A 12,910-nucleotide genomic window follows, 5' to 3' on the forward strand; every position below is an offset into this window, starting at 1 on the left:
TTGGTCTCCGAGGACCTACTTTCTGGTTCATAGACCCTCGCATGGTAGAAGAGGAAGAAGCTCTCTAGGGTCTCTTATAAGGGCATTAATCCCATTCGTGAGGGCAGAGCCCTCATTAGCTGATCACCCTACTAAAGCCCTCATCCCCTCATCACATTGGGGGCTAGGGTTTCTGTATGAATTTTGGGGGCCACAAACATTCAGTCTGTATAACAATGTTATTAATTATAGAAACTTGGTATATGTATGTGGTTTTGTTTTTAGAGGCTTCATTTAAAAAGCGGATTTGGTAAAACAGCTTTCCTACAGAAAACAGGGATGAAAAGTGTTGTGTATAAATGTGTTGTAAAAACAATTTTGTTTGTAGTTTGCAGAGTTCTCTTAGACTGTATGTTTAATAATAACTTTGTGGGTGATTACTGTAGCTGAGCATTAAACTTGTGTTTTATCAACTTTTAAAATTATATAGTATTTTGATTTTAAAAGGTTAGCTTTCCTAGCAATGTTTGGTCTGACAGAAATAAGTTGAGGTGTAGACACAGGGATATTTACAGTGCTTTCACTTTCTTTTGTCAAATTGATCTATATTTTAGGTGTTATCTATTTGAAAAATATGATAACACAGTATTGGCCTGATCGGGAAACGGCACCAGGGGATATATCCCCTTATACTATTCCAGAAGAAGATCGACATTGTATTCGAGAAAATATTGTAGAAGCCATTATCCACTCTCCTGAGCTCATCAGGTATATATATGTTTTAAACTTAGCCTTTGTTGCAGATACATAATTTGCGGGCTTTGGAGGGGTGCAGAAGAGGGGATCTTTTCAGAACATAAAAATCTGTCATTTTTTGTGGCACAAAACTTAACAAATGCAGTTACAGGGGAATTCTTTTTTGTTTTATTTTCTTGCTACAGTTTAATTTTATATTTATTAAAAACCAAAACTTCATGTAAAACTTGTGAAACATACTATGATCAGATGAAAGGGGGTATAGAAAGTTATAGAATACTGTCATATACTTTATATTGTATAGTCTTTTGATATTTGAAAGCTCGCTGTGTATGATTTTGTAGAATTTTTTTTTAACATCTTTATTGGAGTATAATTGCTTTACAGTGGTGTGTTAGTTTCTGCTTTATGACAAAGTCAATCAGCTATATGTATACATATATCCCCATATCTCCTCCCTCTTGCGTCTCCGTCCCACCCTCCCTATCCCACCCCTCTAGGTGGTCAGAAAGCACCAAGCTGATCTCCCTGTGCTATGCGGCTGCTTCCCACTAGCTATCTGTTTTACATTTGGTAGTATATATAAGTCCATGCCACTCTCTCACTTTGTCCCAGCTTACCCTTCCCTCTCCCTGTGTCCTCAAGTCCATTCTCTATATCTGCGTCTTTATTTCTGTCCTGACCCTTGATTTTGTAGATTTTTTTTTTTTTTTTTTTTGCGATACGCGGGCCTCTCACTGTGTGGCCTCTCCCGTTGCGGAGCGCAGGCTCAGCGGCCATGGCTCACGGGCCCAGCCGCTCTGCGGCATATGGGATCTTCCTGGACCGGGGCACGAACCCGTGTCTCCTGCATCAGCAGGCGGACTCTCAACCACTGCGCCACCAGGGAAGCCCGATTTTGTAGAATTTTTAATGAGAATAGTTGATGTTCTAAATGAAACCTGTCAGTTGATGATGGGGATGAAAAATAAAAATAAAATCACTTGCATTTGTAACATTGTTGGGTTTCTTTTGAGTCAGTAGTAACAGTTTTTGCTTAGTGACTTACTTATTTTTGTTTAAACAGCCTTTTTCTTTATATGAGTTAACAAAACTTGAGGTAGCATTTCTTCCTCCTTATTGTTTATTTTTGACTTTTAGGGTACAGCTTACTACATGCATTCATCATATCATCAAGCATGATTATCCAAGTCGCTGGACTGCCATTGTGGACAAAATTGGCTTTTACCTTCAGTCTGATAACAGTGCATGTTGGCTAGGAATTCTTCTTTGCCTCTATCAGCTTGTGAAAAATTATGAGTAAGTATCTCTCTCAATTCCTGTAGAGTTTTGAGAAGTAGAAAAGGCTTGGGAAATTTAAGCTAATTGGTTTGAACATCTTGAAATTTCATTTGGTATATATACTAAAGTTAGTGAATTACATGTTGATTTTAATTGTGTCTTCCTTTTGAAATAGCATTCTTGCTTTAATTCTGCAGTCTCTTCTGTTGATTCAACTATGAAACTCCTTGTGCCCTTTTTTCTTAATCATGATCTGTTTCCCTGTTCAAAACCCCGAGTTATCCTTAACTTCTCAATATAGGCTCCTCAATTTGTGGTGATAAAAGGCCTAAAGATATGGTTTTAAGATGTGAAGGGGGTCAAAGTACATTGATCATTAGAGCTCTTTATTCTGCCTTTCTTTGAATTTTTATCTTAATTTGGGTTCTTGTGAAGTTTCAAGAACCTACCTCTAATTTTTTAAGAAGAATATGTTGGAATTTCATATGATCATTTTTAATCATTGTGTTTGAGGGATTCATAGTCATCTGCTTCAGTGTTGGCATACTTGAGCAAATTATAGTTCATGTAAGTAATTGGTATCAGTAAGAAAGATTTAGGGATCATTTTAGACCTGGACTTAAGGATCAGAAAAAAATCTAACCTTGGAAGTTGAGGTATAGCACTAAAAGTAGTAAGCCAAATGTTGCAGAGATTTTCTCTTAAGTGTGTGGTGAAAGTAATAAAATTGGTAGGCACTTGAAAGTTTTGATATTAGCAAATTATGAGGAAGGAACACTTACACCATGATGGTGGCTTTATTTCCAGCCCTAACAGCTACACAGATGCCATTGTGAGCCCTCTAATTCTGGGACTTGTAGTTAGCCTCCAATACCCTTTTTGGGTCCCAACTCAAAGTAGCTGATGAACTGCTGCTTTTGTTCTGAGCAGGAGAGAAATAAACCATTTACAGCATTGGTACTGGTGTTTTCTTGTGTTCCCACCAGCTACCCATCTTCCTGCTAAGGAATGTTCCAGCTGTTGCTCCAACCTCTGTCAGAGTGCCAGTTGTAGTTCTGGTAAGTGAGTGACTAAACTGAGAGAGAATAACAGTAATAAGCTCTCATTGTCATTGAGGAGGTTTGTCTCTCCTGTCCTTAATCTTAGCAGGAGAGAGTATGACAGGGATTTTTAAAATGGGAGACATAGGCTGCTACAGTGTTGGAATTACAGTTCATTTTCAGCTAGTGTTCGATTGTGGAGCACAGGGTGTTCACAAGGGATCTGTGTGGACTGAAGCAGTTCTAAGAAAATTCATGGAGAAATTGGAAGTTGTGATGGCCTTCAGGAGCATAGATCCTCAGGAAATGCTTGTCAGGTGAAGGAGCATAGAAGGAACATTTGAAGAGGAATGCATCTCACACCACATGGAATAGTATGAGCAAAGAAAGAAAGGTACAGAGGTGGAAATGTGACACTGTCTTTAGTGGGTAGTGAGGAGACCGCTAAATGGTATGGATAACTTCTGTTGAAATCGGGGATCATTTTGTCTTCTTTTTTTTTTTTGGTGGTAGAGGGGGATCATTTTGAATTGGTAAATTGGGACTGTGTTAAAAGAGGGTTTTGAATGCCATGATGGGGGATTTGTATGTGATCTCTTACATGATGAACCGTTGACTTTTTTTTAACAGAACAGTGATGGGCTAGTATTTGAGGATTCCTGTGAGTATGGTTCACCAGTCTGACACACTGCAGCCTTGTGGTAGTAGACTTTTATTGGTGGGAGGAGGTGAGCTCCACATCCTACTCCTCCACCATCTTGATCGCTCCCTAGGCTTTTATTAGTGTCACATTTTCACGCTTTCAGGAACTTTCAGGTCGTATGAAATAATATTTGTTTCCTTGCGTAAATTACTTTCATACCCATTAGTTTGGATATGGTACCACCCAACTTCCAGTCCACTACTCAGTGTAGAGAAGGAGGTAGGGGAGAAGAATATCTAACATGGAATGGGTATTCAAGCCCTCTTAATGTGGGTGATCACCTGGGTTGGATAATGGAGAGAGGTGCATAATATAATATAGTCCTCACCTTTATTGTTAAAAGATAATATTGTCAGTAATTAATATAGTTTGTCTAATCAGATTGGAGAGTGCAAATGGCTTCCTTTTGTAAATTGTTATTGCTTTATTGACTCAAAGAAATGTACAGGTAACCTTTTAAAATGTATGCTAAGTGTAATTTCTCAGCACATTAAATAATATTTAGAAGTCTGTCAGTTAATTGTTTAATAATCTCAGTCATTATTAGCGTGAACATTTCTCTTGGTGTTTTTTATTCTTGGCAATTTACTTTGCTTCTCATTTCTCCCAGTAGGAAAAAACAATCCAGTCTTTTAAGAGTGTCTACCTTTTAAACTGTGCTAAGATATTCCATTCTTAGATACATTTTCTCCCTTCAAAAAGGCTACCGGTAGATAAAACTGGAGTCTGGTAGGGAAAATCAATTATTTAAAAATTAAAAAAAAAAAAGCCAACAGACTTTTTAACAATACTGTTAAAATGCTAAGGAATCTATATGGGGGAATGTCTCAATTAGCTATTCTTCACTCGTATCCTTGGAGCAAAATGTGATTCAGAATTTAGGATTTTTCAGATTTTAGAAAGGTAACAAGGTTCACATAATACACTCCTATGTACCAGTACCCAGGGATCAAACATATTATTATTATATCTGATATAAAATGTGAATATTCACTCCAAATGGGATAAATAGAGATCATAAATAGCCTGTTGAGGTCAGGTTTTGTTGCCAAAAGGTTACAAAGAACTGCTGATTTATAGTGCTTTTAGAAATAGAATATTTTCTGCTTTATAGATGCCACTTCTGCTTTAATGCACTTTGTATGTAAATTACTTAAGGATGGTTATATGTAATCAATTTTATATTGATCAGCTGCTAATGTTTAAAAGCCAAATTGTTGTAGCTCCTCAGTTGTATCAGTATTCACAGTTACAGATGGCATAGTGAGGTGGTTAAAGGGCAGATCCTGAATCTGCTGAGGTTCATACCTAGATGTCTGTACTGGGGAAGATACTTAACTTCTCTGTCCCTCAGTTTCCTCAACTATAGAAGTGAGAATACTAATGGGGCCTTGAAGATTATTTACCTCATAATAAATGCTCAGTAAATTTTAGATACTATTATTTGAGGTTTTTTTCAAGTTGCTTTTTGCCCGTGGTTTGATTCCATAGTAGGTTTTTCTTCTTTCTAGGAATATAAAATTGCTTAGAAAGTATTTGCTTATATTTGTATGAACAGACAAGTAGTTTAAACTTATATTTCATTATATAAGATATAAATATATATATAATAGATATGTATAAATATATATACTTATCTACCTACCTATCTATATATAATTGTGAATAAATTCTCACAGAATTAGTTTGTATTCCTACCCAAAGGTATAAGAAACCAGAGGAACGGAGTCCATTGGTAGCAGCAATGCAACATTTCCTGCCAGTTCTAAAGGACCGTTTTATCCAGCTTCTTTCTGATCAGTCTGATCAATCTGTCCTCATCCAGAAACAGATTTTCAAGATCTTCTATGCTCTTGTTCAGGTAATTTTATAAAGTAGTTTTTATATGTAAAGTCAGTCTATCATTTGCCACCTTAAACAATGATAAAGAATTTCAGCCTCTGAATAATAATTTCACTTGAAAATCTACATTAAGTAGATAAATTGATAGTCAAATATAAATTGCCAAAATTACAAATACATTAAAGTCTAACCAAGCATACTTTGCCAAATACACAAATAGCTCTAATAAATCTTAAATTATAAGTGGGCAATCTTAAGTTCTCTTAAACCATCTAATACTATTTACAAAATTAGTAAAATTTTCTTATGTCTTTCACCTTAAGAATTCACAAGTCTGAAAATCAGTTACTGGATTAGAGTTTACATCTAACGTGTGCTCTGTTGTGCCAAATATGCATAGATTGTCGCAGTAATTACAAAACCTATTCCTAAGCTTGATACAAAAATACTAAAACTGTGGACTTAACTGGCACACTGTAATGGGCCTTATTATCTTTGTATATTGTTCTAAATCTTCCTGGGATAAAAGATCTCACTAAAGAAATGGTTGTGTCTATAGTCTCAGTGGACTATAATTACTTATGAAACAGAGTTTTTGATTTGGATTAAAATTCTGGCTCTTTTTGTGCCACATAGCCAAAGAAAGATTCATCTCATCTACCAGGACCTTTGGTTCAATTCATGCCATTACTTATTTTTTTTTAAATCTCATTTAAATAGACCTGTGACTTTATTTCCACTAAGATTATTATAACTGACTCACTCCATTGTTTGGTTGGATTTTTCATGCCCTTGCTAGATTTTTAAAGATAATCTAATATCTTTCTAATGGCTGCTTCTTATATAATTTTTTTAAAAATGATTTGGATAGACAATGTACTGTTTTTTAATTGTTTTTCCCTCTAACTGGTAGGATCACAACTTCTAGATTATAAAAATAAGTTCTTTTTATAAATTATTCTAGGGCATAGGACCCAACCAATTTTTTGAGACTAGCATACCTTGAAATCAAAATATAGTACTGTCTCATTTGTGAAAATAGAGGTCCTAAAATCCTAAATAGGATATTGATGTTGTGAGCCTATTAAGTGATGTGATTTATCCCAGGAATACAGGAATGGATCAAGAGTAAAAAACCAGTTTTTGTGATTAACTTTTATATTACACAAAAAGAGAGACCTGTAAACAATCTTTAAGGATGCCAGATAAAGTATTTGATAAAATTTAATAACCATTTCTGCTTTAAGACAAAACAAAACAAAAATACTTAAGAATCCTGGAATAGAAATTTCCTTACCTTGATAAAAAATGTTCACTAGAGGGCTTCCCTGGTGGCGCAGGGGTTGAGAGTCCACCTGCCGAGGGCAGGGGACATGAGTTTGTGCCCCGGTCCGGGAGGATCCCACATGCCGCAGAGCGGCTAGGCCTGAGAGCCACGGCCACTGAGCCTGCATGTCCGGAGCCTGTGCTCTGGAACAGGAGAGGCCACAACAGTGAGAGGCCCGCGTACCGCAAAAAAAAAAAAAATGTTCACTAGAAATCACAATAAATATACCTCATGGTGAAAATCAGATACATTCCCAGTAATTTGGGAATAAGACAAGGATGCCCACTGTCGGTGCCACAGTTCACCATTGTACATAACTAACCAAATCAGCCAGATGAGAAATTTGCCTATGTACTGAAAGAGGAAATGTGGATTGAATGAAGTACTTTTTGTAGGTTTTGTGAAGAGTAAAAGGAAGTTGGATTTTCTATTGTAAGGATTTTAAAATATTGATTCTTGATTTTAATTTAGTATACACTACCACTGGAGCTGATAAACCAACAGAACCTGACAGAATGGATAGAAATTTTAAAGACTGTTGTGAACAGGGATGTACCTAATGTAAGTCTCTGTGTATTTCTTATATCACTAAGCTTAAATATTTAGTTACCTTTTGAGAATTTTAACTGATATTTCCTAAAACATTCTTTGTGAATTTATATTATTTGTGAGGCAGATTTTTCTAGATAGAGACACCATTTCATTTGTTTACATATGTGAATATATTAAGTGAAAAATTGTAAAGGGTTATTTTGTATATTATTAAGTGCTTGTATTATATCTTTGTTTATTCCATCCTAATTCTCTGTTTCTTCAGCTTTTAATTGAGTTCATAACATATGTCACCTGACATAGTTAGAAATTTTTTTTCTTGTAGTGAGAACTTTTAAGATCTATTCTCTTAGCAACCTTCAGATAAACAATATAGTATTTTTAACTATAGACACCATGTTTACATTACATCCCCAGGACTTACTTATCTTACAACGGGAAGTTTGTACCTTTTCACCATCTTCTAAAACTTAACTGTGGTAGTCATTTCACAGTATATACGTATGTCAAATCATTATGTTTATACATTAAACTAATAACAATATCAATTATTTCTCAAAAAGGAACAAAGAGCCTATAGCTGGATTTTAGGCTAATAATTTGTTAGACGTGCATGAACAGGGGTAGAACTTGATTTACAAGTTGGTCACACTTTGTAGTTACTTATATTACTTGCTTTTTAAATAACAACTTCATGGAGGTATAACTCAAATACCGTAAAATTTACAGTTTTAAAGTGTACAATTCAGCGGTTTCCAGTAGTACATACAGAGTTGTCCAACTATGTTATTTTTTTCACATAATGATTTTTAAAATAACCACAATTTTTCTTTATTATCTAGTTTTCTAGAGAGGTAGGAAATTTACAATTCCTGAATCCCTAGTGTGTTTTAAGTACTTTTATATACCTTGCTTATTTAATCCTCAAAATAATTCCTTCTGAATTTATTTTAAACAGAGACATGGAAGGGTTGTGTAATTTATCCAACATAATTTTATTAGTGAGATAAGTGAGACCAGCCTCCTGTTTTGTAGTTTATTGCTCAAATTTTTATTTAAAAAAAATGCAGAAGAAATAAATAGGACGTTTCTTGCGTTCCATGGGAAACTAGTTTGATGTGTTATTTTCTGTACACATTTAATAGGTATAAAATACAGCTTTAAGAGTTTTCATACTTACATTCTGCACCTTTTTTGGTATAATTTGTAATCATAAACATGCACATATAAGTAAACAGTTCAGTGGGTTATGAGAGTCATATTCACCGGAGTAACCATCACCTAGAATGTTTGCTGGTGGCTGGGTCTGGTCATCCCTACCATCACCATTCTCATTTCTAGCACCATAGATTAACTTCACCTGTTCTAAAATCTAATAAAAAGGTAATTTTTTGTATCTACCTTCTTTTGCTTAATATTACGATATATTCATGTTGTGCCATGGGTAGTTTGTTCTTTTTTATTGACAAGTAGTACCCCATTGTATGGATGTACTACGGTTTATTTATTTACAAGTTGATGGACATCTGGGTGGTTTTAAGATTTTAAGATTACAAATAAGGCTGCTATGAATGTATATGTTTAACTTTATAAATAACTTCCAAAGTGGTTGTACCACCGCTCTCACTGGCAGTGTATGGGAGTTTTGGTTGTTCCACAGTCTCATTTCTCTGTCTTAACTTAAAAATATGTCATGGATGTCTTAGGTCAATATATAATGAACCAATTCATTCTCTTAATGGATGTTGCATAATTAAACATCCCCTTGTTAATGAATGTTTAGTTCTTGGCAGTTTTTTTCTGTTACAAATGGTTTTGTAAATGAACATGCTCATACATACATATTTATGTATGTATACTAATATTTTTGAAACTGGATTTCTAAAATGAAATTTTTCATGCCCTTTTGATTTGAACTATACTAGTTTAAGCTACTTGCCATGACTTTGATTTATATTATTTGGATCTTGACTAAAATGTTTGAGTTTAAACTTTTATAAGACTTTGAGAAAGCATGTCCTTTGTAACTAAGTAGTAAAGTGAAGTGCCTCTTATATTTAAATAAGGGTTAATACTTTTCCTGTTCTAGCCTTTTATTATGAAAGGCCATCATTGGAGGAGGATTCATGTTTTTGTGAGTCTGTTCTGAACTCACACTATTCCTTTTAGATTGTATTGTCTATCATTAAATAAATGTCTCTTTAAAGGAAACACTTCAAGTTGAAGAAGATGATAGACCTGAGTTACCATGGTGGAAATGTAAGAAGTGGGCTTTACATATCTTAGCAAGGCTTTTTGAAAGGTACACATTTCTCAATATATGATAATTTGAGTTTATTTTTTTCAAGAATTTGTTTTTTTTTTTTATAAGTGCTGATATAAAGCATTTATGAAGACATGATGGGCATTTGAATGTTCTTTTAGATATGGAAGCCCTGGCAATGTTTCCAAGGAGTATAATGAATTTGCTGAAGTATTTCTGAAGGCATTTGCTGTTGGTGTCCAACAGGTAAGTCTAAGATAATTTTTCCAAGTAGAAACATGACACTATTTTGTTAATTTGTCTTCCTTATTTCTAGTTTCTTTGGCATTCAAAGATTGCATGTAGCAGTCTTCAACATTTTGAACACTGTAGTAGTTCTCAAATGTTATGGTCTCAGGACCTCCTTACACTATTAAATTATTGAGAACATCGACAAGCTTCCATTTATGGGGGTTATACCTTGTGATATTTACTGTATTAAAAATTGAAACTAAATTTAATGGTATTAAGTTATTAAAAAATAACAAACCTATTACATATTAACAGAATACATGTTTTTGTTAAAAATGTTTTCCAAAATGAAAAATTTTTAGCAGGAGGAAATGGCATTGTTAAACATTTTTACTACTTTAATGTCTGCCTTAATAAAAGGCAGCTGTATACCTGTCTACCTCTGTGTTCATTCTGTTTCAATTTGTTTTAATGGAAGTAAATAAAGATAATTTGGTCTCAAAGATAAGAAGTTGGAAAAGGAAAGACTTTTAATATACTTTTCATATAATTGGGGAAAATTTTGATATCACACCAACATTTGACAATGGTATTTTCTTAAAGGTTAATTGTAATTTAGAGTTTGAAACTGTAACAATAAACATTTCATCTTCTGTTATATTAACATCCATTGCACTTTGAATGGGTCTTTTATCCATATATGATTTTATAACATACTGCCCTGGTCATTGGAAAATATTGACTTATTGAGTCTATGCCGATTTTCTAAATGTTTATAGATTTCCTTATGTAGTTTTAAAAAATTACAGTCATTAATATCACCATTGATCTCATAACTGTCTTTAAATATTGGAAAGCTGTCAGGTGGATCTAAGTAGTGGATGTAAGATTTTGAGAATTCTAGTTTTGCTTGAAAGCTCAAATTTTGACACCAGTAACATATTGTCAGTTTCCTTGGAGAGGCTCATTTTGTTCATTTTTGAGAAAAAAATCTGCCACACACAAAAGTCTAAATAATCATAATTTGTCTATCAGTTTTTCTTTCATGCTTATGATAATATTTGGTGGAAAAAGCTACTATTTCAGCTTTTCTTCCAACCATCGTACTTTGGTATGTAGCAGAAGTGCTATATGTATACTTCCCATTTATTAATATATTTCTGTTTCACTAAGGACATTCCTAAGGAAAGTTTATTCTGCGATTATGTGTCTGTAAAGAATATGATGACTGCTAGTACACTTTAGTGCCACTCCTTTGATTCATGTTAGGAACCTGAAGTTTTACTATCACTGCTTTTGTACCATCGATGCAAATGTCAACACAGTAAAAAGGGCACATAATGTTTTAGCATTATTATGAAAATAGTTTTGACCTGTCAGACCTTCTGAGAGGTCTGTGGACCATATTTTGACAACTGCTATTCTCAAGTATCAAGTTGAATTAGAACTCTTGGCAGACGTTAAATAAGTAGATGAATGGTTTGGGTAGGATTTGCCTAGAAGCTGATTTTAACAATATAGTGCTGTCTCAGAATATTGTGGTATGTTCCACAAGTAGCATATGGTTTTCTCTTCTTTTTATACTTAATCAGAAACTAGTCCTTTGACACACAGTGTTACTTCAGTTTGTTTATTTTAAATACTTTGGGAATAAATATGGATCTCCAATACATAATTTAAAAAATTACTTTCTTTTTAAAAGAATATGGTGGTTATTTTATGATAATGACCTGGGTAAGAAGTGTCAGATGTTTTTGCTAGCTTGTAACTGGTTAAACTTTCTATTTAAACTTTATTTTTTGATCAAAATTTTTTTTCAAAGGTTTTATTGAAAGTGTTATATCAGTACAAGGAGAAGCAATATATGGCTCCTCGAGTTTTACAACAGACATTAAATTATATTAATCAAGGAGTTTCTCATGCTCTCACCTGGAAGAATCTGAAGCCTCATATACAAGTAATAATTTTCTATCTGAACTATTTTTCTAGAAAATGTAATAGAAATAACATTAATTACCAAAAGGTTGAAAAAGTGCATTTTTTTTTGTTGACCTATGTTACTTAGTCTAGTTCTGGTAATTGTACATTAGGAAAATGATGCAACATCCTGACAAACTTTATAAAAGGTATATTGTGGATATTCAGATTATTTTTTAATCTGAACCTGTTATCTTAAAATTTGCTTTTAAGTTCTTACTGTTGGATCATGATTATAGTTTAATATGATTAGCTAACATCATGTAATTTGGAATAGGCAAAGGACTATTTCACCAAATTACTTTTGAGGCTAATTTGCTTATGTACTATTTCCAATGTAATTTATTTGCTTTATTTAGAACTGTAGGGTTTGATGGACTAAAATTTCATGTTGCATTTTCTCGGAATACTTAATTGCTACCTATGTACACATGTCTTACAATGACTCGTTGCACAGAGGGTAAGAATATGTACGTTGATAGTCGATCTGAGAATGCATTAAATGCTTTACTGAAGTTTGATGTTAAGCTTTAAAACACAAACTGGAGAGTTACTTTTGTTTTAGCACTTAACGGAAATTTGAAAGTTTAAATTTGAAGACTGACTTATCTTAACCTTCAAATTGCAGGGCATTATCCAAGATGTTATTTTTCCATTGATGTGCTATACAGATGCTGATGAGGAACTTTGGCAGGAAGACCCCTATGAATATATACGCATGAAGTTTGGTAACGAATTTTTATTTTTTAAGAAACAAAGTATGTCGGTAGTTAAATTTGTATATAGTAAACCTTGAATATTAAGGCCTCATCTTAGGAACTGAAAAGCCTTCTGTTGTTTTAATGCAATTTATTCATTGTTTAGACTTTCAGGAAGCTATTCATTAGTTTTGAGAATGATAATCTTCATTTTTAGCAGAAACAAATACAGTAGTGTTAGTAGTTATGATTATTGGATAT

At 33.7% G+C, this 12,910-nt stretch overlaps 1 protein-coding gene across 1 annotated transcript in view; it reads left to right on the forward strand.

Moving 5' to 3' along the window:
- Positions 1-12,910, forward strand: part of IPO7 (importin 7) — a 44,084-nt gene that overhangs the window by 15,039 nt on the left and 16,135 nt on the right. Inside the window, exons 3-10 of the mRNA XM_029208362.1 lie at positions 594-747; positions 1,876-2,034; positions 5,464-5,620; positions 7,400-7,489; positions 9,688-9,782; positions 9,905-9,989; positions 11,797-11,931; positions 12,580-12,679. Coding sequence (XP_029064195.1) covers positions 594-747; positions 1,876-2,034; positions 5,464-5,620; positions 7,400-7,489; positions 9,688-9,782; positions 9,905-9,989; positions 11,797-11,931; positions 12,580-12,679 — 975 coding nt within the window. The remainder of the gene's footprint in view (positions 1-593; positions 748-1,875; positions 2,035-5,463; positions 5,621-7,399; positions 7,490-9,687; positions 9,783-9,904; positions 9,990-11,796; positions 11,932-12,579; positions 12,680-12,910) is intronic.

The sequence above is a fragment of the Monodon monoceros genome, unplaced genomic scaffold (assembly GCF_005190385.1).
Source record: "Monodon monoceros isolate NGI ecotype Baffin Bay Population unplaced genomic scaffold, NGI_Narwhal_1 Super_Scaffold_7, whole genome shotgun sequence".
Classification (NCBI taxonomy): domain Eukaryota; kingdom Metazoa; phylum Chordata; class Mammalia; order Artiodactyla; family Monodontidae; genus Monodon; species Monodon monoceros.